The sequence below is a fragment of the Aythya fuligula genome, chromosome Z (assembly GCF_009819795.1).
Source record: "Aythya fuligula isolate bAytFul2 chromosome Z, bAytFul2.pri, whole genome shotgun sequence".
In the NCBI taxonomy this organism is placed as follows: Eukaryota; Metazoa; Chordata; class Aves; order Anseriformes; family Anatidae; genus Aythya; species Aythya fuligula.
This window is the reverse complement of record NC_045593.1, coordinates 36,782,490-36,810,257: the sequence shown is the minus strand read 5'-3', so window position 1 is coordinate 36,810,257 and position 27,768 is coordinate 36,782,490. Positions and strand designations below refer to the sequence as shown.

The 27,768-nt window shown below is 40.0% G+C and overlaps 1 protein-coding gene across 3 annotated transcripts in view; it reads right to left on the bottom strand.

The window, feature by feature from the left end:
* The window catches only part of ADAMTSL1 (ADAMTS like 1), a 194,545-nt gene that overhangs the window by 12,401 nt on the left and 154,376 nt on the right, over positions 1–27,768 (bottom strand). For all 3 annotated transcript variants that reach the window (XM_032206478.1, XM_032206480.1, XM_032206481.1), the window contains 5 exons: positions 27,042–27,169; positions 19,762–19,890; positions 13,223–13,402; positions 11,376–11,510; positions 128–328 (listed from right to left, as the gene is read on the bottom strand). In XM_032206478.1, coding sequence (XP_032062369.1) covers positions 128–328; positions 11,376–11,510; positions 13,223–13,402; positions 19,762–19,890; positions 27,042–27,169 — 773 coding nt within the window. The remainder of the gene's footprint in view (positions 1–127; positions 329–11,375; positions 11,511–13,222; positions 13,403–19,761; positions 19,891–27,041; positions 27,170–27,768) is intronic.

Genomic DNA, 27,768 nt, shown 5'->3' with positions numbered 1-27,768 from the left:
AAACACCTATTTCCTGCTGTGCTTCACAGCCCTGGATTCAGAGACAAGAAATACAGGATAAGAAAAGCAATGCAGGGAAGTCAATGCCAAGAGCTTCATGGGGGAGAAGGACTGAAACCAGAGTTACCTTGAATTGTCAGGGAAGTATTTTGTATGAGTGAGCCAGCCTCATTCTGAGCAAGACAGCTGAATTCACCTTCAGGAGCATCACTAATGTTGAATATCTGAAGAACTCGTCCTGCTGCCAGGAGGTGATGCCTCAGACTGAGAGGCTTGCCGGAGTAAAGCCAGGTGATGTTTGGGGTTGGATGGCCATCCACAGCACAACCTGAAAATAAGGATATGAAATAAACCTGCTGAGTATTGAACTTGTTGTAAAATTATGTGCTCTGAAGAGAGCAAAATTAAAGGAAAAAAACACTTCAATTCATTTTTTTCCTAATTTTCTCATAAGGAAAAATACAAATATTGTAGTAGTGAGTACCTTCTCATCAGCTTAAAAAACAAAAAGAGACAAACAAACAAAAAAAGCAAAACAACATCTCCAAAAAGCCAGTTAATCAGCGATATGAAAATCTCAGATCAGTTTAGAAATATTTATATCAAGCTTTCTAAGGTTCCCATTAATTTAAATCATTCTCATTTCAGTATTCGGGAAAGTGGCAGATGAAGTTACACACCTAGCATAAGCTCAACAAATATTTTTGAGCAAGCAGTACGAACAGAACTTGCCCTCCAACTCCTCTATTTTAGCCACAGGACCACCTTTCTCTCTCTCTCTCTCTCTCTCTCTCTCTCTTTTTTTTTTTCCTTTTTTTTTTTTTTTAATTGTAGTGTTTTAAACATTAGAAGTTTTATTTACACAAAAGTTATCACATTTTTTTTCATACAATTTTCATTAAAAATGTTGAGAAAACAAAGACAGAATTCAGCTTTTAGAGGTTGTTTATCTCGGTGATGAGCAATTCTTCAATCCAAACCAACCAAACCAAGCAACTAAAGAAAATTGGCAAATCTGTAGCATCATTTGGGAGTGCATACTGATCATCAGATAAACTAATGAGGTTTCATGGTGAATTCTTTGCCTTTTGAGCTAATGGAATGGGTGTATCTGTAAGTTATTGTTTCCTGTAGTCCTCCTACCAGCTGCACACTTTGCTGGCTTCAGTGATGAACTGTACACAGCAGAAATTTTGTGAGACTTGATAATGGAAAGATAGATGTGTATCAGAGGACAGATAGATAAGTTACCTTGTGTATTTCCTGGGGGAAAAAGAAAGAAATGGACAATTGCCATGATGTAAACCATCTGCATCGACTTCAGGGATGGAGAACCAGAAAAGCCATGCTGAAGGGAATCTGTACATTATTTGGACTGCTTGAAAATTATGCTCGTCCTGCACCTCCAGCATCTCTCTGATACATAAAAGGTCTGGCTAAGTTTCTAGGGGTGCAGTCTACACTGGTTGTTAGCTTGTGGTACAGCAGCTTTATGCTGTTCTGTTCATAATACTTATGTATAATGAATCTCTTTTGTCCTTTTGTCTCTGCAGTGAGGACCCTTTCTACCCTTGTTTTGACCTTAGTCACTACCCTTCAGTAACACTAGGAACTGGGCTGCAGTATTCTTTACTTATTTGCCTTTTGGCACTGATCATACCTCCACGTACACTAACTCTGTAGCAGAAGATGCTGCCTTGCACATGAGAATCAAAGTTTGCTTGCTCATACAAACGAGAAGAATTCATTCAAGGTGGAAAAAGCCAGTGGTGACTGACCCATGCATGGCATGTCACAGATGCTGAGAGACAGATCCAGGGGCTGCAGAGGGGGTCTTCACAGTACCTACGTCTACGTCTCAGGCTGTCTGCCACTCAGAAGGATGAATAGTGGGCCTCTCACCAGTACACTAGCCACACGTGGCTCTGTTCCTCATGCCCTGCCTGCAAGCTCTGTGAGGCAAGGCATTGGTTAGACAAAACTTCCCTTTTGGGCTGGTTCACTCTTTATGAAATACATATTAGTGAGTGCAAAGATTCCCCAGCAGAAGGCACATAGGGTACACATTAGCCTGTGCAGTTGCAATGGTAATGTTTTACTGTCAGAAGTCAGGTTAATACAGCTAAATCTCAAAAAAGAAACAAATAAAGAAAAAAAAAAATGAGATGAAAAAGGGAGAATGAGAGACTGCTCATTGCTCACAGAGATCACTTCACTTCCTGTGTTCCCCTTTTATTTATAAGGGTGAAGAGTCTTTGCTTTTTCTTTCAATTTCCTTGGCAAAGTCTAATGTAGTTTTATCCTTGGCAGCTCTCTTCCTAACATTACATTTCCACTGCATTTGCTTCATTTTACCTTACGCCTTTTGTCCTTTCTAAGTACTGATGTTTTTTCCTTCTCTTGTTCTGAGAAACAACTTACCCAGTTTCCACGAGATATTCATTCTCCACTAAATGAGAGATGTGAAAGGTATCAGCCCAAATGGTTTAAGGTTGTGTGAGTTAAAAGCAATAGAAAACAAAGCAATACTCAGGAAATGGACAAACAGTAAGTGGCCGTATTATTTTTCCCTACAGTATTCTAATTTTTTATAGTTTGCTCAACTTGTAAGATAATTGAAGCGGTTTTCACAAGTCAGCATATAGCCATGACAACTGAAAAAGACATGCTGTGAATTCAGTTTTACTGTTGGCATTTGCAAACGGTTTGAGCAGGATAAATGAAGAAAGCAGAAAGGTCAGTTTGACATTAAATGCAGAGGACCTGAAATTGATTTCAGTGTGCAACTAGTTCTAGTTCATGCCTGTTTTTCTTTTAAAAATTTTATTGCCAAGCAGACCCATATAATCTTCCTGTTACTATTTCACTGGTCTTGGATACTATTTATTCTTTCAAAATGTGTAAATAGAATACTAGCTAAAGGATCAGCCAGCAATTAACAATACGGGGGGGGGAGGGGGGGGATGAGGGAGAGGGGAGAACAAATTCTGTTCCCTCAGTATGTTTTACCAGTAAGTAATTATTACATTTTTTTCACATTTAACAATAAAACTTTACTAACACCTAAGAGACTCATATGTAATGGATACTCCTTATTTGTCTATGCAGAACAAGAATCATTCACATTTCACAAGTGACATTTTCTATGTTTCCCACATTTAGGGATGCATAAGCTATGGGATAATGTTTTATTCATATTAAGTGAGAACCACAGTACAATAAAAAAAAATATCTTCCATTAATACCCATTTTAAATCTCCCAGGAAAAATTTAAATGCAACTTAATGCAGATTAACAACACATATTCTCTACTTCCTTCCATTCCTGTGGACACTGATGGCTTTATCCTTCCAAAGCTCAACACTCAACATCTGCCCCTATAATAAAACAAACAGCCTGAGGAGGAAAAACTGGCTTTATTTCCAAACAGCCCAGCTATTGAAGAGTGCTAGTATGTCAAGACACCTAGAGAGATGGGGAGGAGAATTTTTTTTGGGACTAGTTCTGAGCAGTGGAAGTTGTAGCATGAGAGGGACCTTCTTCAGTTCTTACCTAGAGAAAGAAAATACTGCCTTCACCCTTCCTTTCAAAGTCTGCCATGACTCTGAACTCATTCAAAGCCAGAATGAGTCACAGATGTGCAAAATTTGGACAAACAAACAAAAACCTAATACCAATTGCATCTTTTAGCAGGAATTATGTTAATATTTCAAGGTTAATATTATGTTAATATTTCAAGGAATTATGTTAATATTTCTTAACAAGGGTGTATTTGGAAAAGGAAGATCAATGTTTCACAATTCTAATAATTTCTCGAGAGGAAAGAGCAAATGTAAAGTGTAGAAGAAATTGAAGTCCCCATTATATATTTGTGACTTTCATTGTAGGACTTTAGCCACAGAAAGACTCTGGGCTACTGCACAAAGAACAAAATATGTAGCATGCATACTCCCATTGCTCACCCACACACTTGAATGACAGAGACAAAGAAATGTGAATGCTGTTGACTCTAGAATTCCTTTTAGCAGGCTGCTAACTTAAGTCAGCAGAATTGCATGACAAAAATGGCAAATAAGTTATGCACTAACCTAAACACAGTTTGTAAAAGAAGGAAAAAATACAAAGCTGTGTTTCAGAATTATACCTATTCTTTTAAGAATAGATTTTTGTCATGCATTTGCATTTGTCTGACAAATAGTTCTGCAATTTAATTAGAGAAAAAGAGAGAAATTTGTTTCCCTCCTGTATCTAACATAAAGGGCAAAATTTGATGGGAGTATTGGAAAAGGTTCTTCATGGAGTGGGTGGTTGGGCACTGGAACATATTTCACAGGGAAATGGTCATGGCACCGAGTCTGCTGGAGTTCAAGAACTGTTAGGACAATGCTCTCATACATACGGTTTAATTTTTAGGTAGTCCTGTGTGGAGCCAGGAGTTGGACTCAATAATCCGTGTATGTCCCTTCCAACTTGGGATATTGCATGATTGTATGAAATTTTAAGCAAATGCAGGTAAGGTAAGATTACGTCTGAAAGTCTTACAATCCCTAAGCAAAATCTGTTTGCTGAAGTGGCAAAACTAAGAGACAAGCCTTTACACTTCTTCTTAAATAGTAAAGATTTGTTCATATAGTAAGCAGAAAGTGTAAATTTAAACTGACATTGTTAATTCTGGTTGTTATGAAAATTGTTATGAAACATAATTCTCAATGCTTTCATGCAGTGTATAAAATAAAACTCACAAAGGGTAATGCGATCCTGCAAACCCCCAGAAGAAAGGGTCAAGGTTAATGTAAGTATAACCTTTGTTTTTAATAACTTAAAGAAATCCAAATGAACAAGAATTTATGCTAGACAAGGAAAGACATGTATTTAGGAATTCTTGAAACATGCTAATTCAATTAATGACAGTAGAATTAAAAAAAAAAAAAAAAAAAGGTATTAGGTATTTTAAATAACTATTTAAGGCTCCAACGAGCAGTTGAAACTTACTATATTAAATATATGACATGGCTTTTAAACTGTTTTCAAAACACCTAAACTAGTTACCCAATGCCACACATGTTGATGTTATTAGATATCATTTACATAGCATTTTAAATCTACACCATATTCAACAAAACCTGAGATAGGCCCATTCCTTGCCTCAGAGAAGCTGTAAAAATGTTCCCAAATATACGTGTTGAGCCCATTAAAAAAGCAAGGGAACTTTCAGACTTCAGTAAAAGAGCTTGTTTTCTAATAAGAACTCTGAAAATTATAATCCTACACACTAATAATCTTGTATGACTAAGAATTGGGATGAAAATAATTAGGAATGGTAAAAATAAAAATAAATAGAAATTATGAAAACAGTGCCTACAAGAATGGACACAATGCTGAATAACTTAGATAACTTTGGTGGGCTTATTCAGTGCATGGCAAAGACTGAAATGAATATACTTCAGATTAACATTTTGCTCCACTGATGCTACTGCTCCAAGTTAACTGCACAAATATACTTGTGGGTGAAAAACAGCACTCGGTCAGGTGGAGCATGCACTGAGCAGTAGTGCAGCTCTAGAAGTCTGACAAGGAGACAGAGCAAGAGCTAGCACAAAACATGATTAGCAGCCCAAGCTGCGAAGGCCAGTGCTGCTGGAGAAACCTTTCTGTATTTATTAAGCTGATATAAACTTGCTGCATTCTGAGACTTCATCAGCTCAGGAAACTTCCTGTGGTGCAAGGAAAATAACAAACACAGAGCAGAGGAGGTGGGGGCCAGATCGCTGCAGGGCAGCAAGGGCTGCCTGCTCCAGAGGGGACTGTAACTTTTGTCTGATTAACAAGTGCTTTAACAGTTTAGGGGAGGTCTTGAGAACCAACACGGAAGGAGAGAGTGTTTCAGAATTGAGAATGGATAAGCCCTTTAGTCTACAGGTTAGGAATCCCATGGTGTTTGAAACTCTCTTAACACTTACTCTAGAGCAAAGCTTAAGTTGTGCAAAAGGCACAAGAATGTTTTATGTGAAGGAGTTGGCAGATTGACAGGTAAGACTGGGATACCTGTGGTGAGTCTCATCACCCTAGCTCTCAACAGAGTATGCCTTAGTGGGTATTTTAGAACAGAATCTAGGCCACTGCTCCTGGAAAAGCCATGAGCTGCAGCTTTTGCCACAAAACCAGAATTATACAGATATTTCCCATGAAGCCAGTGATACTATTTTACGTGGCAGTATTTTGGACCACTGCTGGATCAGTGGTTCTCATATTGGCTCATTCATGGTGCCAAACTGAAGCAGCAGGGTGTCTTGAGGACCTTGTTCTTTTAACTCTGCTTTCAGAGCTCTGCAGCAGCAGGACCAGAGCATGACTGCCTGAAGAACAAACACTATATCAGCATGGTCAAAGTGTTTGACCAGGCAGACATGGTTTACATACCATACACACTGTGAACTGTACACAGTAGTCATGTTCAAATGAAAATCTACACTTTTCAACAAAAGGCTAGTAGTGTAGTCTGATGCAGAAGGAAGATACAGCAATGCTATGTGAACCTTACGTAACTTTTAGAATGGAAAAGAATGTGACAGTCTCTGACTAGGGAACTGGAAATAATTATCATGGCACACCTATGATACTCATTTTAATTTTATCCTTACAGAGATGTAACTTATATGGGAATTCTCAAAGTGTGATGAGGCAGCGTTTCCATGGAGACAAAAATGGAAGGGGATGGAAAACAAAATTAACTGGACAGATTATCTCATGGATGCACCTGGTACTTTATCCTCAACACAGTGGAAATATTATTAACGTAATATAAAGTTTCCCCAAAAAACATTCTTTAACATTAGAACTACTTTTCTAACGTGGTGTCCAAGTTATTACAGAGCGAGAGGAGATGGGAAAAATGATGTTGTAGCAAAATAACTTCCTAGATGGTCAAGATTTTATCTGACTCCTACTGCACAATTTCTGCAGTTGCCTCATTCCTTAGGGGAGCACAAACACTGGTTTAATCATAATTACTCATGAGTTATATATTTACTGACTTTTTGCACAGATTGTAAGTTACTTCTACAGTAGAAGAAATACTAAGGTATTTCTACATCCCATTTCCAACTGCAGCACTAATTCACAAGAACTAGGGAAATTTAGAAGAGGCTTATGAGCCTTATGAGAGAGGAAAGGGAAAAGGGAACCAAGGAAAATTTCTGAAGTTTCAAACAGATAGTCTTCCTTGAGTATACCATGAAACATGGCTACAGATCCATACTGGTGGGTTCAGTCATGTTCATCAGGTTCATTTATTACTTTTCATAGTGATTTCAAATAAATAACAGTTTTATGTTTACAAATTCTGTCTCAAAGCAAGACACATAGCAACAAATTGCAGCACTAACTTTTTTCTGTTCTACTTAGAGAGTTTGATTGTGATCATGGCATTAGTTTGAACTTCTTCTTCTCATAAAGTAGACAGCTGCATAGCACTTGACTCACAGCAAAACACCCCAGAAAATATTAAAAAGTTTTAGGTCAATTCTTCTGTTCAGTGCCACACCAAGACTCTCAAATATGCAGAGAGGCAAATACTAGCCAAAGGTTTGTACAGGTCCTCTAGACTGAAAACCCAGTCTAGGGCTCGGCTCTTGGTTCTTGGTTCTTGGTTCTAGGGCTTGAACGTCAGGGCTTGGTTCTAATGCAGTTGCCCTTTTCAGAGAAAGTCATTTATTCACACTAAAAATATGGCCATTGAAGGCAAGGTGGCTACAAAAATGCTTTCACACTCTGCTTTCTGAGGTCTCTTCTGGACATTTAAGTGGCTCTACTGGAAAATAAGGGGAGTATACTATAGCTGGTAAAAGGAAAATGAGAGGGAAATACTGCTGCTGATAACTGGAATCCAAACTTGATATGGAACAACAATATATTTTTTTAATTTTTTATTTATTTTTTATTTATTTATTTTTTTTAGTTGACTGAACTTTTCTGGTCATAAAACTTAGATGATACACTTTATCATCTAACTTTACAGTTATTTTTAGTATCTCCTACCTATATGGATTTATTTCCTCGTAAGGGGGTGTCGAGAGGCAGGAGACCTTTTCTCCATTAACACCAGTGACAGGACCCGTGGGAACGGGATTAAGCTGAGGCAGGGGAAATTTAGGCTTGACGTCAGGAGGGGGTTCTTCACAGAGAGGGTGGTTGCACACTGGAACAGGCTCCCCAGGGAAGTGGTCACTGCACCGAGCCTGTCTGAATTTAAGAAGAGATTGGACTGTGCACTTAGTCACATGGTCTGAACTTTTGGGTAGACCTGTGCGGTGTCAAGAGTTGGACTTGATGATCCTTAAGGGTCCCTTCCAACTCAGGATATTCTATGATTCTATGATTCTATGATTCTATGATTTATTTATTAAGTTATTTATTAGTATATAGATACAGATGTAAGCATAGCCTGGAAAGATGAAAATTCAGAGTCCTAAGCTGGGGATGACATTATGGAAAATATGATAACTACACAGTCACAATACTGGAAGAGCTGACTGGATCAGTATCTTTCCATGTCTTCATCCTCATAATGTCTCTGTAAGGTAGAGAAATGGTGTTTATCCTATTTAGAGTTGCAAAAGCACAGCTCAAATTCCAAGGAGACTAGAGCAGGAAATAAAAAGGGTATGAAAAGCATTTTTCAAATAAATGCCCTGACTTTTTCTAATAGGGTTAGTCACATCTCCAGATTCACTAGAATAGCCATAGTGCTCCAGTACTTGTACCAGTTTCATTTCATCCAAAGCATAAAACCAGAATAAAGGCCAAGAATTTGCATAATGATGGTATCTTCCATTTTGATTTAAAAAATTAGAAAGCTGTTATATATATATATATATTTTGATCAAAATATGAACATCTCATCAATGTATAGTAAGCCTTAAAAGTATGCATTGCAGCTATACATAACAGATAGCCTAACTTCCATTCTTACAAGTCTAATATTTCTGAGTTGCTTTTTTTTTTTCTTTTTAGAGACATTACTTAAGCCTTGCACTGTGCCAAGTAAGAGTTACATGTACTTTTCATTTCACGTCCTAGCTATTTTACATATTTATGCTTCACTTTCTTTCTAAATTCATGAGCTTGTCTTGCATTCTCTCCCTCCCTCCCTCCCTCCCTCCCTCCCTCCCTCCTTTCCTTCCTTCCTTCCTCCCTCCCTCCCTCCCTCCCTTCCTTCCTTCCTTCCTTCCTTCCTTCCTTCCTTCCTTCCTTCCTTCCTTCCTTCCTTCCTTCCTTCCTTCCTTCCTTCCTTCCTCCCTTCCTTCCTTCCTTCCTTCCTTCTCCCTTTTTATTTGGTATTAATTTGCCTTTATCTCAACTACAAGTTTTTTTTTTTTTTAACTGATTATCTCCCCCATCCCACTGTTGTAGTGGGAGAGTGGGTGAACAACTGTGTGATCCTTAGCTGCTTGCAGGGTTACACCACAACTTCCAGAGGTCTGTGATAAACTCGCCCACTATACTGGAAGGCTGTGGGGAGACTAAGTATGGGAGAAAACACAGAATCTGTAACTGCGATTTATACTGATATGAGTACACTATAATCTAGATGTAGATTTAAAAATAGGTGACTTGAGTCTTATTTTTTTCAGTAATGGTTCTCTTTGTGAATGAAACCAGATTCTTTAGGACAGCTACAGACAATGTATTCAGGCAATGTATGTATACTTTCTATATTTGTTTTGATGATATTACTTGACAAAGCACACAATTTGTAAATCTGTAGCTTACAAATTGATTCCTAGCCCATCCCATGCTGATTTTTTCATTGGGAAAAATCTCTCAGGAGCTTTCCTCGGGTTTTAGTAATGTAGGCCTCAAACTCAGGTCAGTAAAACTTGAGTGAAGTGGAGGGAGTTGTGTCAAGAAGGAATCTGCTTTGTTATTTTGCTATTGAGATTCATAGAGATTTTTACCCCTGAAGTGGAAGGGCAAAGTACAGGGCAACATGGTCAAATAAAATTAGTTTAGAGGTTATACACAGGCAGGGAAGAACACCCTTTTCTATTTGATTGCTATTTTCAAACAGTCAAATATCCCTGCAACATAAATACCTCTCTCTGGAAAAGTGAGAGGAAATGGATGAAACATGAGCATGACCCAGTCTTAACAATAGTGAATACAATAAAACCTACTCAAAATGATTTATTTGATACTAATAAATACCTTCAGATATTCCCCACAACAAGGGCTATTTCACTGCAGTTTTTGTGCAAGCAGAAATGTAATCCAGAGCTGCATGCTGAAAGCTATTGCAAATGTACACAGATGTTAACACTAGGGTAAAGTAAACACTGCAAAACTAAAAACGTAAATAGATAGCCCCCATTGTGAAAAGAAAGTCCTAAAATTGCTAGTAAATGTTAAAAATAATGGAAAATACAGAGACCAGAACTTTAAACAACCAGACAGCTACAGACCCTTCAATGAAAGTTTCAGATTCTTACCTCTGAAAAGGTAAAAGATTGTTCTGAAACTGCAAAACCTGGTGAGATTTCTCCATATGCAATACCAAGAATGTTGGAGAAGCTGTTTGCCTATCTGAGCCTGATAGTAATTAGAAGCTGAAGATCAGTGTGAAAAAATGAAATTTAAAATAAACATGCCCTGAACTTTAAAAAAGGGTAAGATTCTCTTTGTAGACAAATCACGTTCACAGATATGAGAAGAGTTTGCAGCCTCTAACAGAACTTGGACTGTAGAAAAGAGAAAGCTATATGGAAGGCAGAATAAAATAGTGAAGACAGGGATAACATTTAATTGGAGATTATTTCCTTATATTGCTTTCTGCACACATTGGTTGTGTGATATAACAAAGAAAAGTGAAATGAACAGGATTAAAAGAAACCTTGTAAGAGAAAAAGCAAGGCTAGAGGGATAGGGAAAACAAGAAACTGCCTTGGAGAAGGATTACATACAATATGGATTAGCAGACATATGGGAAGACTAGAACACAAATGCAGAAGAAATAGAAAAACATATCCATAAGCATTTCTTCTCTTAGATCAACTGACTCGCCAGTTTTCCATGTCTTGTGTTGAAAGACATTGCCAGCCTTTTAGGTCACAGATTGCTTATTACAGGGTGTTATGAAGTGTGGCACAATGGAGACCTTTGCCTACAGCATTGGGGTGTAACACTAATAAGAGGACTATTTTTTTCTTTCTTTCTTAATGAATAAAAAAGAGTTTCCAAGTTCTGAAAACAATTTAACAATTATTATGATGGCCAAAAGACTGTTCCAGTGCTCTGTGTGTAGATAATGTAAGCCTGTAATGTAAAGAAACCTCTTTAATCTAAAAAAAAATAAAAAAATCATAAGACACTTGACTTACCTATGAGAGCAGAGCTCCCTGGACTGATGGCCATTTTTGTTCCTGAAGGAGAAGTCAGCACTGAAGGAAGTCTGGTCCCAGTGCTGAAAAGCACTGCTGTGAAGTCTTCTAGGTGAGGAACGGGTCGCGGAGGCTCTAGTAACAGATTGGGAAACTGAAGTGATTAGCAATACTATAGCAGAAAATACCTCAGGGACTTAAAAAAACCACACCACTACCTGCTACTGCGTTACTGGCCATGCTGCAACATTATAATTTCAAAGGGGCACTCTAAGCAGCTTCAGGAAATTACTAAAGGTGTGCTTTATTTGATATTAGGTAAGACACTAGAGGAAGTATTAAAATAACATCTAGATAAGTATGACTACAAAATAAAAGAAATTATGTCTGAAGGCTACCATGGCATTATAGGTTGATCATTTTTTATGTACTGAAAGTATGTGGTATCAAGAGATAAAGGGCAAATTTATACAGCATAGCAGCCTAATCAAATGTCCATGGCAGTCACTCGAAAACTTTTCACGTCTGCTACAGACTGAATCATGCCATGATTAAATATGGTTATAACCCTGTCAAATCTTGTGGTATACTTAGGCAGAGCTACAAAGGACTAAGAGCTCAAAGAGCTCAAGAGGATCAGTCTACACTGAGAACTGCATGATTTAGTCCTTTATAACAGTAAAACTATTTAAAAAAAAGATTGCATTGCCTATCATTCCCAATTCTTTTTGTTGTGGAAATTATAGAATATTTGATTTAAGTGAATGGTGGCCTCATCACTTTTCGATAAGATCACAGCACAAACCGAGCAATATTTCTGCTGCTCAGCATATTCAACACCAGAAGTACATGGATGCTTGTACTATTTATTTCCACCAAGAAACTAAAAATGTGATTTGCCTAAAAGAAAAAGCTTATATAACCCACAGTAACTTTGAATCTTTAAAAAATAAGCCATTTTTAGAGGTCAGAAAAGCATCTAAAAATCTTGTGGGAGTTCTGATGTACAGCCTGAAACCCAGCTGATATTTATTGCAGATTTTTTTTCAACTCAGTTTCTAGAGCCAGTCGGGATTCATAGGGGAATCATGTGAATGCTGTTAGAATGCTGTGAAACTGTAAGAAATCTCACTTTAAAACTTCCTCTGGAAGCTCTATCATCCATAAGACCTATGCTCACTCCAGTAATGAAAAATGAGAGCTGTAGTGGCTGCTTTAGTGATTTTGTACCAATAGCATGGACTAGGTTTCAAAATTTGACACTTCACTATCAAATGTACTAAAGCATTTACATAGTCTGGTTGGATCATTCATCTTCCAGGCAGGGAGAAATAATAGAGGTGAGTTGCTCAGAAAGGAAAACCCTTTCCCACAGGTAACACTTCCACCCATATTTCACAACTGACATTGTCTTTTTAAATCACCCAGACAGGCTTTCTGCCTGTTATTTGGAAACCCAAGAAAAAGTAAACTTCACCGAACTTGGGAAGTGTTTTTTTGAAAGTGCACTGTGTTTATGCACCTGCTTGATATGAAATGGGTCAGTACCACACAGCCATGTACCAGGAAGACTGCCAAGCAGAAGCAGAGCACTTCACAGGGAAAAAAATGGCATCAATCTCATCTCAAGAGAGCCACTTTAAGAAATTGTTAATAAATGTTTTTCTTAGCCAGTAGGTCTGAAAGAGTGAAATTGGATATGTCAAGACTGGGAGGGGCTGTCCCTGGGTTCAAACATTTTGTCTGTATGTCATTCACTCTCTCCATGTTCTCTGACTAATTCTGAAGGCTAATTGTGCCATCGGCCATATTCCTGTGGCTTCAAATGAAAAATACCCTGAACTTACCAAGAACAAACAGCTGGGAGCTTTCAGTTACCTCCCCACGAAGATTGGCTGCCTTGCAGGAGTATAAACCCTGATCTGCCAGAGAAACATTCGCAATTAGCAGCAACCCATCATGCAGGTGGTGAGCAGAGGATAGCTTCACCTTATTTTTAAACCAAGTAACTTCTGCTTCAGGAACACCTGGAAAAACATTGACAACATATAACACACGTAAGATATAGTAGTTGCTGAACAGTGTCACAGTAGCTGCAGACAAAATGTTTAAGACAGAAAAATTAAAACAAGCTTTTAACATGACTTTCAAGTAACATTTTTTTTTTTTTTTTTTCAGTTCAGAACTGTTAAGTCAACTCCTTCAGACTGTCTACCTTGTATTTCTTAGATACCTCTGAGGCAAAGCAGAATTAAAATGCAACTGAAGTCTTCCTTTTTATACCCTAAGGTTGTACAAGAGAACAGTGAAATCATCACTCTTAAGAGCAAGTCTATATGGGATCAGAATGATGGTTAACCTAGTTTAGTATGCTGTCTCCAGCAGCAGTCATAAGCTGGTGCCTCAGGAAGAGTAAGAAAAAGACAAACATATACAATGCTTCCTGCTAACACTCTCCCAGCATCCTCCCATGTTCAGCTTAGGAACTTCCTAAGCCAGAAGTAGTTTCTGTGCATTTAGGAAGCCTCCATGGATTTCCTTTCTATGAATTCATCCAATCTTATTTTCTGAATGTAGGCAAATAATTGGCATTTACATCTTCAGAAAAGCAGTTTCACTGATCTAGCCAGGAGTGTTCATACAACACGTTGTTATAGATTCATAACCCACTACAGGAGAAATTGCTTCCTTTCATGTGCTTTGATCTAAGGTCCCTCTCTGTTTGGTGCCCTCTTGTAGAAAGAGGCTCTCATCTGTAGCTATCAAGACTGCTGCTCTTGCAGTAAAGAGCATTTCCTTGATATACTGATATTTAGTTCAATTTAAATGCGTGTTGTATCAGGCAATTCAGTGTCACTGACTACTAAACCATTGGTTTATGTGAACAGTACTGGAAGCTTTAATAGATGGGATAGATCTATGGAGTTGTGCCTGGGAGAAACAGTTACTATGTGCTACTGTAAAGAGCAGTACATACCTAATCCTGGTAACTGACGGAGTGTACAATATCCCAGTTGCTGTATCCTCTGTAAGTGGGTACCAGTTAACCACTTTTGCATGAATGTCCAGTTTCCTTGTGTTTAAAGGAATGTTTTTGGGCAACTATTCTTAAGCATGTGTTTCTCACCTAAATCTTTCCCTGACTTATTTCACAGCAACATGTTCCTCTGCCCACTGCCACTACTTCATGAGTTGTATATCCACATTATAAAAGAAAAGCCACTCTATTTGTCTGTTTTGTGATCCTGTCACTAGAAATACCTCTGGCTGTGCTCACTAAGAATGACCACCCATTTGTCTGTATTTATAGTGACTGGTTGATTGTAGTTTCCTCACTAAGCATGTGCAGATGGAAGTGGGAAAGGGTTTTCCCTATTCTTCCACATCAAAGTATTTTGCCCTTTTTTTCCACCTCTTCCAGAATTACCTGTTGACTTTGCCAAGACATCTGGAATGAGTACATCTGAGCTTGGCAGCCAGGAAGGTCTGTGAGGGCAGAGAGTCTTATCCACATTCATAAATTAGAAGAAAATAGTCTGTAAAAGACTGTAAGATTTTTCTCATGTTTGGTAGTTAGTAATACATACTAATCTGAAACCTTCATGGCATACTGAGAGTACCAATTGTTTTTGTCTGTGATGCTGTTTTCCAAATGCTTACCTTTGCTTATGTTTCCATACCTCAACTTTTTTTTTTCTTTTTTCTTAAAGCATGGGTTATTGGCCTGTTTTTGAACTCCCAGCTGGGACATGACCTGTACACAGCTCTCCATCTGGCTGCTACTCTTTGACCTGTGTGGCATGGGTGGGCCGACCACCACTTAAAAGCTCACTTTGATTTTTTCCAGATTATCCAGGCAGAGTCCTCAAGGGAGTTCCAACAACCACAGGATAGCAAACAACCCCAACCCTTAAGTTTTTCAAGCCTGTGTGTTTATTGTGGTTCCTTTGCAAGGAAAGGAAGTATGAGAGGTGAGTTCTGGAGAGATGAGAGAAAATGGAGACTTTTCCAGTTCTGTAGTCCCTGAGATTGTACACACACATACCAGAACTTTTCCTCTCAGTGTCACACTAGTCAAGGGATGATCAGTTCTTTCTTGCAGTTTAAATTAGTTACAGTGCACAGATTTTCATATTATGGCTATTGTCCTACTTAGGCATGGAAGCAATAGGTACCTCAGAAATAAACAATAATAGGCTTATAAAATTATAAAACTGAGATTTCTTCCATTCCCAGTAAGGTTCTTCTTTCTTTCCTTTGAATAGGAAGACATGGGTAGAGCTTTCAAGTTCTTCTTGACAATAGGTCAGTGGAAACAGTGTGAGAATAGGGGGGATGAGGAATGCTGAGAGAAGTAAAGAATTAGGTGAAGGGGTAATGAAAACTGAGGATCTCGTATAATCTCAGTTCCCAGGAACAGGGACTTAAAATTAATAAATACAGACAGGCAGACAGAAAAATAATTTGCTCATTGCAGAGAGCTGCTCTTAGAAGCTTACTCCAGGAAGGTAGGTTCTTCTTGTATTCACTTCACTAGAAGAACCAACAAGGAGTTGTTGTTGGTTTATTACAGCAAGGTAAGGTTCACTGTATTTGTGTTCAGTCTATGAAAGCATTATACCTGCAAGATGTCCAGCATCCCTACAAAACCATTTCTCTGGCTGCTAGTTTAAAAAGGGACTTCTTCCTCTGCCTTTTATGTGAAGTTTCTACTCTAAAATGAGATGTTTTGAAACCAAACCTTACAGCTTTTCCTACAGCTTGTCTTAGGGAAGATAATAAGTGTTGTATGTGTCAGGGAGCAACAGACTCATTTTCTATTATGCTTTGACCTTTACTGACACATATAGACCTAAAGTATTTCAAGACAAAAATAGGAGGCAGACAGCACAGGCATGAGCAAATGCATTATTGCACAGCATTGCCACAAGGGGTAGCAAGAGCATTTCAATCAGTTTTGTTGGATAATGGTGAATGAGAGAGGACAGAAGGCTGAATGTGTTCGCTTTGCAGAAACAATCACAGAGACTGAAAGTCTGAGAACTGCCAGCTGGAAACAAACCTCACTTTGCTGGGCAGACAAAACTTTAGGCAGTGAATAGTTACTCAATATTTATTTTTCTTCAGCTTTCCCCTCCATCACTGTGCAGGCATCTATCACAACAAAGGTTACCTTTGCTTGTATGTAACAAGCAGAACTGTGCGCACCAATCAAGATGATTTTGCTAAAACAGGAGTTTTTCGGGAAAGGAAGCATAACAATGCAAGAATCTAGCAGTGATTACTTGTTTTCTGTGCCACAATATTCTGACATATATCAGAATCTGGCACAGTTGAGGAACAAATGAGTCACAAAGCAAGGCAAGAACTAGAAAACTGCAACCTCCAGCATACAGATGAAACACAGAAGAAAGAAATGCTTAGGACAGCTGAAAAATCTGATATCAGAAGGAGAAGGATACACAAGGAAAGAGACATAGGGAAGGATGGTTATGTATTTTAAGTCACTCTTTCAAATCTATTCTGATTCAACAGTGGTTAATGGTACATGACACTTTGCAGACAGGGGCCTCTGTTAGAAGTTTTATGCCTTAAAGGATACCATGGAGAAATGCTCTATGAATCAGATTTTTAATATAGATTCCTCCTTTCACATCTAATTGCATTGCCAATAACAACCTGGGCCTTGCTGATCAAATCTTCTAATCCTAATGTATCCTAATGAATATCTCCATACTTTAAGTGTTGAAGTCAACAAAAACCTTCCTAGTGTTACTGATGTGATCCAAATTGCTCCCACATCCCATTTGGAAGTGAAAGTGCCTAGAGCATTCGAATTGCCCACACGAAAAAGTCTGTTTGCTTTCTTAAAATTGGAGAAGATTCTCTAGCTGGAAGCCATAGGCTCTGCAGAGTTGCCAAGTGATTCTGGAAGGGAGTTTCTTTAGGCTCAGTTTTGGAGAAGTCTGGGCTTGACCACAATTTCCTATGTTTTAAAAATATCCTTTCACCTCCATAGACAGAATAGCAAAGTCATGTCAAGTTAAATGAGACTGATTTTTCAAGCTTGAAGAAAAGCACAGCACCTTTTTCCTCAAGAATTAAGTCTGAGATAATTCATATCAGAGGCCAATTAAACTGTAATATACTCAGATGATTCTGCCTTCCCTTGACTTACAAGTAACATCTTTACATTTCAGTCCTGAACACAGACTTTAACAATACTTATGCTTTTCATAAGTTAAATAGCAATATAAAATTATTTCCTAAGGTCTGGAAATTTCATTCTCTCTTCTTTTTAAGGAACCTTCTTCAGGCTTATCAACACCTGTTGGCAGCAAGTGTATATTTCCGTCCCTTGCCCACAAGAGCAGCGTTAGAAAATGTAACTGACCCTTACATTTAGTATTTATCATATAAGTACTTATTCTGCTGTCCTGCTGACTCTGTAGCTCTACAGAGATTGTCAAGTTGAACTACCTGACCACTTCAGGGCTAACCAAAAGTTAAATCGTGTTATTGAGGGCATTACCCAAATGCCTCTTGGCCACTGACAGGTACAGGGCATCAACTATCTCTCTAGGAAGTCTGGTCCACTAGAGACATACCATCACAGTTAAACATTTTTCCTAATGTCCAGTCTGAATCTCCCATGGCGCACCTATGTGCTGCTCTCTTGCATTGTGTCATGGTCTCTGTCCCTGGTTATCAGAGAGAAAAGACTGACAAAAAGTTCTTTATATATAAACTATCATCATGAATCATACTGATGGCTATTGATATACTGATGACTAGGAATTATGTTAATTGTTAAAAAACTAGATACACAACAGGAAGACAGGAAACACAGGTTCTATTCTTAGCTTTGACATGAACACCCTGACTTTGAGGAAGCCAGCTAACCTCTTCCACTTTGTATGTGTGGGAATATATATGGGCTTAATGACCATAACGTTTCTATCTACTTCTTCCTTGAAAAGCATTGAGTATCAGTCTGGTTGCAATAAAAGTGTGAAGAGTGGACAACAGGATTGTTGCACTTATTCCTTCGTGAACCTCTAGATATTGTACTTTTCTTTCATTAATCGCACTGAGAATAATTAATACGTTGATATCCCAGCCTAGTGTTTGCACAGCTATCATGCACGCTTTGCTAGAGAGATGACCAAGTAGTGCAAACTTGATAGGGGTGTGGTTGGCAGCACTTGAACAAGGAAAACTCACAACCATTGTGTTTAAAGTGAGCAGGAAGTTTAAGGAAAGAGGGACATTTCTATGTTTGTAGTGCAGATGCTTATTTGCAATCATCTGAAGTAGCTGCTAGAGATAAGAAGCTAAAGCAAGAGACTTCCTACAAGCCTCCACAGATATTTGTGTAACACTTAAAACGGCTCACTTTGGGTTTTGCAAGCCACTCCCTTCTCCTCCTTTCCCCTCTCTACTATGCATGAAAGTTTAATGAAAGTTTAGGTTGGATATTAGGAAAAACTTCTTTACCGAAAGGGTTGTTAGGCATTGGAATGGGCTGCCCAGGGAAGTGGTTAAGTCACCATCCCTGGAGGTCTTGTAGAGCTTAGTGATGTGGTTTAGTGGAGGACTGGTTAGTGTTAGGTCAGAGGTTGGACTAGGTGATCTTGGAGGTCTCTTCCAACCTAGGCAATTCTGTGATTCTGTGAATAAAAGATCTGTCCTTGTTTCTTTAGAGATTTCCCATCTCTCGCTCTCTCTTTCTCCACCTTTTCATCCCAATACCATTACCACTAACAGGTCAAGACAGCTACAGACAGGTAAGGTCAGTCTTTTTTGGTCACCATTGAAAAGAGGCAAACTGCCATTCTAATAGTGAGGGGCATTCAGTCTCTGGTTGGAAAAAGTTTCAGGGAAAAGCCTGTTTCAGTGGGATTACTCTGAATTCTTGCACTCTAAATTGAAGGAAAACCAAAACAAAACAAATCAGGAAAGGACTATATTATTATGTCCTTCACTTGAAAAAAAAAAAAAGAAGGAATTTGGCAAGAAAAGAAGTAGCTAACTGAAATGTACTTGGAGAGTCCCATCGCTGAGGAAATGAGTCAGATCATGCTTCTATATTCTCACCTTACACCCCCAACAATTGAGTTGTATCCTCAATACACTGTGTATCTCCAACAAAGATACTTGTCATTCCATCTCAGACCAATTTTCTTAAGTCCCTACACTTGGTGGGATTGATAAAAGGAGGACAATTTCTATGCTAAAAATTAATGAAAGCAAAGAATTTCATCTGAGGATTAGGAAGAACTTGTGGTTTCACGCAGCTGCTGTACCTGGAGACACTGATTTAGCAAACAACTCCACAGAAATTCATAGCCGAAATTGTGGTATGGAAGACCAAGTCATTTCTCACCTGCAACCTGGCAGTTAATGGTAACATTTGCTCTCTGGATTGTTTTCACCGTGCTTCCAATATCAACAGTGACAGCAGACAACTCAGTGTTGATAACAGTAGCTCTTGATGCCTTTATTAGTGGCTTTCCTGTATAAAAGAAGCACAAGAGTTTATCAGACCTTGCACACTTGACTCACACAGGACAGCTGGACTTGTATACTCCATATGAAGGTAGCTATATAGGGCAGGTGGATAAGGGAAAACACAGAAGTATGTGACCATCTGCTCTTTATAATATTATAATGGCACTGCATTCTATGGGAAAAGCTGTCGAGAGAAAAAATGAAAAAAAAGGGTACTTAGTGCAGAGGCAGAACAGCATTAAAGACATGTGGACACATGAGAACCAGCTGAATCAATAAACAGCAGTACAATTGGAACTGCAGCGTGATGTTTGCCTAATACTGTACCCAAAACACCACCCTTTGCCAAAGGCCAAACACAGCACAAAGAAGCCTGGGTGATGGCTACACACACATTAGCAGTGCCGGATTTTTGGAGCAACATCAAAATTATTTCTATACATCAATCATATTTACTTTAACCTATGGTGGAACCAATGGCACTGGGAAGACTTGACCAAAAAAAAAACCAAAAAGTTTTATCATAATGGTTGGTATAAGAAGACAAGCAAGATCTTCTCCATCAAATTACCAGTTTGCTCTATCTAAAGCCTGTAGTAACAATTTTATGCATTGTATATCTCTAAGAAAGATACCTGCTTCACCTGCAAAAAACATTTCAGATTGTTTTCATTGTGCTTCTGACACTGGTAACTGTGAACAAGTGGGTCAAGGTGTTGCCTTGCTGTTGTGCCTGTCTGTGTGGAGTTAGCTATGGTGACGCCATCAATGACTCTAGAAGACTTATACAGCTTATACTGTAGGTGCACTGTAAAGGCATGCCACAATATGACACAAAACTCAAGAGATACCCAGGCTTATCTCTAAGAGAGGGGAATGAAGTAGCAGAGGTGGCATACTTGTGTTAAGGCAACCCTCTCTCCCATCCAAAATGCTTTGCAGGAAGGATGTTGGCAGAAGGGGAACAGCATGACAACATTGTTTTAAATTGTGCGGGGCTGTGCTATTTTTGTCTCAGTGCTGTATTTTCAAATTCATCTTTATCCAAAAATCTAGAAACACATTTTCCCCCTTTTAAATAGATGATCAGATACAAAATGGGATCAAAAGTTTTCATTTGACTCTAGAAGTTGGAGGTTTAATGCTAATGTCTCCCCCAGGTTTCATTTATCCATTAATTTGGAGGTAAGCAAGGAAGAAAAGCTGGAGGTGAGGAAAAGAATTTGGTTTCAATATCAGACAGAGTCCTGAAAGTTTAATTCAGCCTAAAGTATATATATATATTTTTTCCATAGAGCCATAGTTCCAGGACTTTTAAAAGATGCTTTTCACTTGGAATTCCTGTCATATCAATATATATATATATACGTACATATTTTACTTTCTGTGCCTTTAATGATTAAGAATAGTAAAGTAAAATATTACATTTTATTGCTGAAATATTTCCAAAACTTTTGATGTCTAAACCATAAAGGAAGAAAAATTCTCCAGTTATTCTCCAGTTATCCTTCAGCCTTTTTTCTTTTTTTTTTCCTGATTGCGTTCCACAATCTCATCAAAAGATTAAAAGTCTGTTAGCTGCTTAACCAATAAAAGAGTATCAAACTATTGAGAAAAATGGAAATACAGTCCACCGCTATTCTTCCATGCATGTGCTAAACTAATCAGTACATTCTTCAACAAACTAAGGTTTCAGCCCCAGTCCTGATTCATCTAAAGGTGGTCTCAGCTTTCCAATTTTTCTTTGAAAAAGTATTCCCATTATGCCAAAACATTTGTGTTTTGTTCCAAAAACTATTCAGTATCTCATTTTGATGTTTATGGCCTAATTTTATAAGATGTTCAGCTCTTTACCTTGGATGGGAGATGAAAATGTATAGCAGCTCTTAAGCAGAGTTCAGCTCAAGTCTGGGATGCATGAATATTAATTCATCTAAGAAAGTTAAACTACAGCTTTGACAATTATAATACATGTAGAAAAGCTATTTGTCTTCCTCTGCCACAGCAGCAGGAGACAGTGAGAAGGCTGTGTATCATCAGGGAGGCTGAGGAGGAGTTAGCTGGATCTAGCACAGTCTGCAGTGGACCTGCAGCCCATTGCCAAAGAGCCTGAAACTCTCTCACCTGCACTCGCTGAAGGGAGGGGGCCCAATAAAGAAGGAGAGCAGAAGCTGGCAACAACAAGGACCAGCAGGAGCAAAAATCTTCCCCCAAGGCCTGAGGTGCCCTTACAGAACTGCTTCACCCCTCTGCAGACTGAAAAGGGAATTTTCATTGCTGGATGAGTGGAGCTGAGTAAGACAGCCCAGTCTGCTCCCTGCATAACAACCAATGCAACTAGGAAAAGAAGATGAGTGATAGTTGTAGGAGTCTTTCTCCTGAGACGTACAGAGGCGCTGATCCAACTGCCTGCTGGATCTACTCTTGAGAGAAGTCTGTTGTTTACCAGGGGCTTGCATTATGGGTGTTACCAACAGACTACCAAGTACAGACAAATGACTATTATCCTGTCAAACTGAGGTGCAAGAAGTAAATGCACAGGCAGTTGAAGCAATGACATGTGGCCTGGGAAGAGTACAGAGATACTGTCTGGATGTGCAGGGATGGGATCAGAAAAACCAAGGCAGAGATGGAACTAAGCATTTTGAGGGATACAAAAAATAACAAGAGGGGATTCTATGGGTTCTTGGACCAGAAAAGAAGGCCAAGGAGAGTGTGTGCCTCCTGACAGATGAGCAGAGGGCTCTCTCTGAGGTGCTCAGCAACACGCTTCATTGGGTTAGAAACTGGCTGGTGTCCTGGTTTCAGTTAGAACAGAATTAATTTTTTTCCTAGTAGCTGGTGGAATGCTGTGTTTTGGCTTAGGATGAGAAGAGTGCTGATAACACCCCGATGTTTTAATTGTTGCAGAGCAGTGCTTATACCAAGCCAAGGACACCTCAGACTTTTGCTCTGTCCTGCCAACAGGCAGGCTGGCGGTGCAGTAAGAGCTGGGAGGGGACAGACCCAGGACAGGTGACCCAAACTAGCCAAAGGGGTATTCCATACCATCTGACGTCATGCTAAACAATATATAGGGGTGGCTAGCCGGGGGGAGGGGGCCGGACTGCTCGGGGTTAGGCTGGGCATCGGTCAGCGGGTGGTGAGCAATTGCATTGTGCATCACTTGTTTGTACATATTATTATTATTTTCCTATTATCACCATTGTAACATTATTGTTATTATTGTTATTATTATTTTGTTATTATTATTTTCCTGTCTTATTAAACTGTCTTTATGTCAACTCACGGGCTTCACTTTCCATTTCTCTCCCCCGTCCCAGAGAGGGAGGGGGGAGGGTGAGCGAACGGCTGCGTGGTATTTAGCTGCCAGCTGGGTTAAACCACGACAGCTGGATAGCCGGGCCCAAAGAGTCGTGGTGAATGGAGTCAAATCCAGTTGGAGGCCAGTCACTAGTGGCGTCCCCCAGGGCTCTGTGCTGGGGCCAGTCCTCTTTAATATCTTAATTGATGATCTGGATGAGGGCATTGAGTGCACCCTCAGTAAGTTCGCAGATGATACCAAGTTAGGTGCGTGTGTCGATCTGCTTGAGGGTAGGAAGGCTCTGCAGGAGGATCTGGATAGGCTGCACCGATGGGCTGAGGTCAACTGCATGAAGTTCAACAAGGCCAAGTGCCAGGTCCTGCACCTGGGGCGCAGTAACCCCAAGCAGAGCTACAGGCTAGTAGAGGAATGGTTGGAGAGCTGCCACGCAGAGAAGGACCTGGGAGTGATGGTGGATAGTCGGCTGAATATGAGCCAGCAGTGTGCTCAGGTGGCCAAGAAGGCCAACAGCATCCTGGCTTGTATCAGAAACAGTGTGACCAGCAGGGCTAGGGAAGTGATCGTCCCCCTGTACTCAGCTCTGGTGAGGCCGCACCTCGAGTACTGTGTTCAGTTTTGGACCCCTCGCTACAAGAAGGACATCGAGGTGCTTGAGCGGGTGCAGAGAAGGGCGACGAAGCTGGTGAGGGGTCTGGAGAACAAGTCCTATGAGGAGCGGCTGAGGGAGCTGGGCTTGTTCAGTCTGGAGAAAAGGAGGCTCAGGGGAGACCTTATCGCTCTCTATAGGTACCTCAAGGGAGGCTGTAGCGAGGTGGGGGTTGGTCTGTTCTCCCATGTGCCTGGTGACAGGACGAGGGGGAATGGGCTTAAGTTGAGCCAGGGGAGTTTTAGGTTGGATGTTAGGAAGAACTTCTTTACCGAAAGGGTTGTTAGGCGTTGGAACAGGCTGCCCAGGGAAGTGGTGGAGTCACCATCCCTGGAAGTCTTTAAAAGACGTTTAGATGTAGAGCTTAGGGATATGGTTTAGTGGACGACTGTTGGTGTTAGGTCAGAGGTTGGACTCGATGATCTTGAGGTCTCTTCCAACCTAGAAATTCTGTGATTCTTTGATTCTTTGCTTCAGTCTTCACTGGTGGTCAGGCTTCCCACATCTCTTGTTTCCCTGAACCCGTAGGTGAGGGCTGGGGGAGCAAAGTCCCTCCCACTGTAAGTGAAGAGCAGGTTTGAGACCTCCTCATGAAATTGAACAGGTACAAGTCCATGGGACCTGATGACATGCATCCCAGAGTCCTGAGGGAACTGGCTGATGGAGTTGCCAAGCCTCTCTCCATTTTATTTCAAAAGTCATGGCAGTCAGGTGAAATCTCCAGTGACTGGAAAAGGGGAAATATCACTTCATTTTTTAAAAAGGGCAGAAATGAGGACCTGGGGAACTACAGACCAGTGAGCCTCACCTCTGTGCCTGGAAAGGTCATGGAACAGATCCTCATGTAAATAATGTCAAAGCACCCTGGGGCAGATCGTTTACAAAAAGCTCAACATGAGCCAGCACCGTGTGTGCCTGCAGCCCAGACAGCCAACTGTATCATGGGCTTCATCAAAAGCAGTGTTGCCAGCAGGTCAAGGGAGGTGATGCTCCCCCTCTGCTCTGCTATTCTGATATCCCACCTGGAGTCCTGCATTCAGCTCTGTCCTCCCCTGCACAAAAAGAACATGGATCTATTACAATGAGTCCAGAGGATGGTCATGAAGATGATCAGAGGGCTGGAGCATCTCTCTTATGAAGACAGGCTGAGGGAATTGGGGTTGTTCAGCTTGGAGAAGAGAAGGCTACAGGGAGACCTTATAACAGCCTGCCAGTACCTAAAGGGGGCCAACAAGAAAGTGGGAGAGGGACTCTTTGTCAGGGAATGGAGTGATAGCACAAGGGGGAAAAGCTTTAAACTAAGAGAGGAGAGTTTTAGATTAGATGTAAGGAGGAAATTCTTTCCTAAGAGGGTAGTGAGGCACTGGCACAGGCTGCCCAGAGAAGCTGTGGATGCCCCCTCCCTGGAAGTGTTCAAGACCAGGCTGGATGGGGCGTTGGGCAACCTGGTCTGGTGGGAGGTGTCCCTGGCCATGACAGGGGGGTTAGAAATAGATGATCTTTAAGGTCCCTTCCAACCCAAGCCATTCTATGATTCTGTGATTCTGTATATACATAATGTCCAGGTTATTTTTCTATAGCTTCACATGAACTTGTCTCCAAAAATTACCTTGTGCAAAGACTACTATTTTTAAAATGACTGGAGCAACATGGACAGGATAGCAGTTTTGACTGACTATTTTTTGTCTTCATCTTCAGTTTCTTATTGGTGCGACACAAGCAGTTTACTGTGGAGTTGCTCCTTGTAAAACACTACAGTGCTTTAGCAGCAGCACCATTGCCCTGCTATTCTGGCTTCAGCTAAGATATCCTGACCTACAGTAGTGCAAAAAGGATCACTACCTGGGTTGTCCACATGTGGTAAGTAGCTCTTCCTTTTCTACCCTGCAAGATTCAGATGTTCTTTTTCTATGGGGCAGACAAGGTCTCCTTCTTGTTGGTGTGTTGTTCACGAGAGCTTCACTTCTGGCCATTGATGCATACTTATATTGTCTTTATGCTTTTCTGGCCCCAGATTCTCTATTTGCTAACAACAACAACAAAAATCAAGCTCATTAACAACTATTTCTCCCTCTAAACATACATGGATACAGGTGATTGTCATGGCCTGCACATTGGAACCACTCAAATGCTTTCACATTCTTCAGTGGGAACAGTGAAATGGAGAGGTCTGAACAATCAATAAGTTTTCTAGCATTCCTGATCATAGAATCATAAAGGTTGGAAGGGACCTTCAAGGTCATCTGGTCCAACCATCTCCCTACTACCAATGTCACCCACTAAACCACATCCTTAGGTGTCAGGTGTGTCTCCTTTTAGCTTTGTAATAAGTAGGATCCCACTTCTCCAAAACCTCTCTGTCTTGTCACAGTCCTTAACTGTAACTCCCTTCTCTTCCTTTGTCTTTACCCAATTGTCTCTCATTCATGTTTGCTGTTGAGTGCCTCTCCTGTTAATCCAGATGTGGTTGTGAGCCTGCTGACTCTGCCTACCAATCTACTTTAAAGAAGCTGGATTCATGCGTCACTTCTGATTTTCCTTGAGTTACATTTGGGTGTGATTTCTTTGTAACTGAAATCTAAACTTACAAAGTATATTTAGTCTGCTGTAGAACTGAACTGTTACTAGAGAAATACAAGTATAGAAGTTAATATATTCTGAACCTCTGTTTGACAGTGATGGAGAGTGCCAGCTATGCAGGTGTCATAGTGGATCAAACACAATACAGAGCCTGGTCATACATGGGACTAGTTCTTCATCTCTGGTATTTTGTAGACTTTTTAAACTTTCAGTCAAGTAAGTTCTTGGATCAGTCTGTCAGATTTGAAAAGACCAGCAATAGTTTTAAAACAAGGCATACAAATTGGAGAGCTTGAACTGCACTGCCCATAAGTGAGAATAATGAGCATATGCAGTTTCTTGAGAGTGCGTTTCAGTTTTAGCAAGTGAGAAAAAGTACTGATCACTTGCCTAAAGACACAAATGTCATGAACCGTCTGTGAAAATTGGGCTATGCCTCAGGGCTTTCCAAAACACATTCCCTGAACTTTCACTGACTTGTACCTCTGTCAAACCACCTTCCTCAACCACCTTCCAGATCCAGCTGTTATCCTGCAGACTATTTCTATCCAGAAACACAAAAGTGGCAGGCACCATTGTGCAATCACAGACAGTGAACCATTACCTGCTAGAGTGACTGCAATGGACACAGAATCAGATCCCAGAGCATTAGATGCATTGCAAGCATAGAAACCCACATCAGCCTCCACAGGCGCTAGAATCTGCAAGGAGTCATCAGGCTGAAGAAGCATCCTGGAGTAAAGCAGAAAGAAGGAGATAGAGGTCTCTTAGTTGGTGTGAGTATGAATATATTTACTAGGATTTTTACAGATTAAGGTGATCTTTAATTTGTTTATTTATTTTTAAAGTTCATTTAAGGTTATATTTGAAAGTCTATTACGAAGTTCAAAGTCTTACATAGTGACTGTAAGTGGTTATTTAAACTATATTTTAATCTAATTCCCATTTCTGCTGATGTTGCTATGTGTATTAGAGAATGATTTCCCCGCATCTAGAACATCTGTCTATGGCAAGTAAAACCTATTCCTTTGCTTTGTCAGGTCCTATGTGATGTCGTCAAATGACTAGCCTATCTTCTGCCTCCCAGTTCTGCAAAGCAGAAGCAGCAACAGCAAAGAAAAAGACATTGCATATAAAAGTCATAAAACCTGCTGAAGCTGGGCAGAAAGAAGTGAAGTGTCTCATCGGCTGAGTATCAGAGCTTGAAATAGACTCCAGATTCTTAGATTACTAGGCAGTTTGTGCAAACTTAGTTTTGTTGCTCCCCTAGTAGTCAGTGAAGACAAAAAAGAATACTCAGCTCCTCTTTGGGCTGAGTCAACAATCTCTGC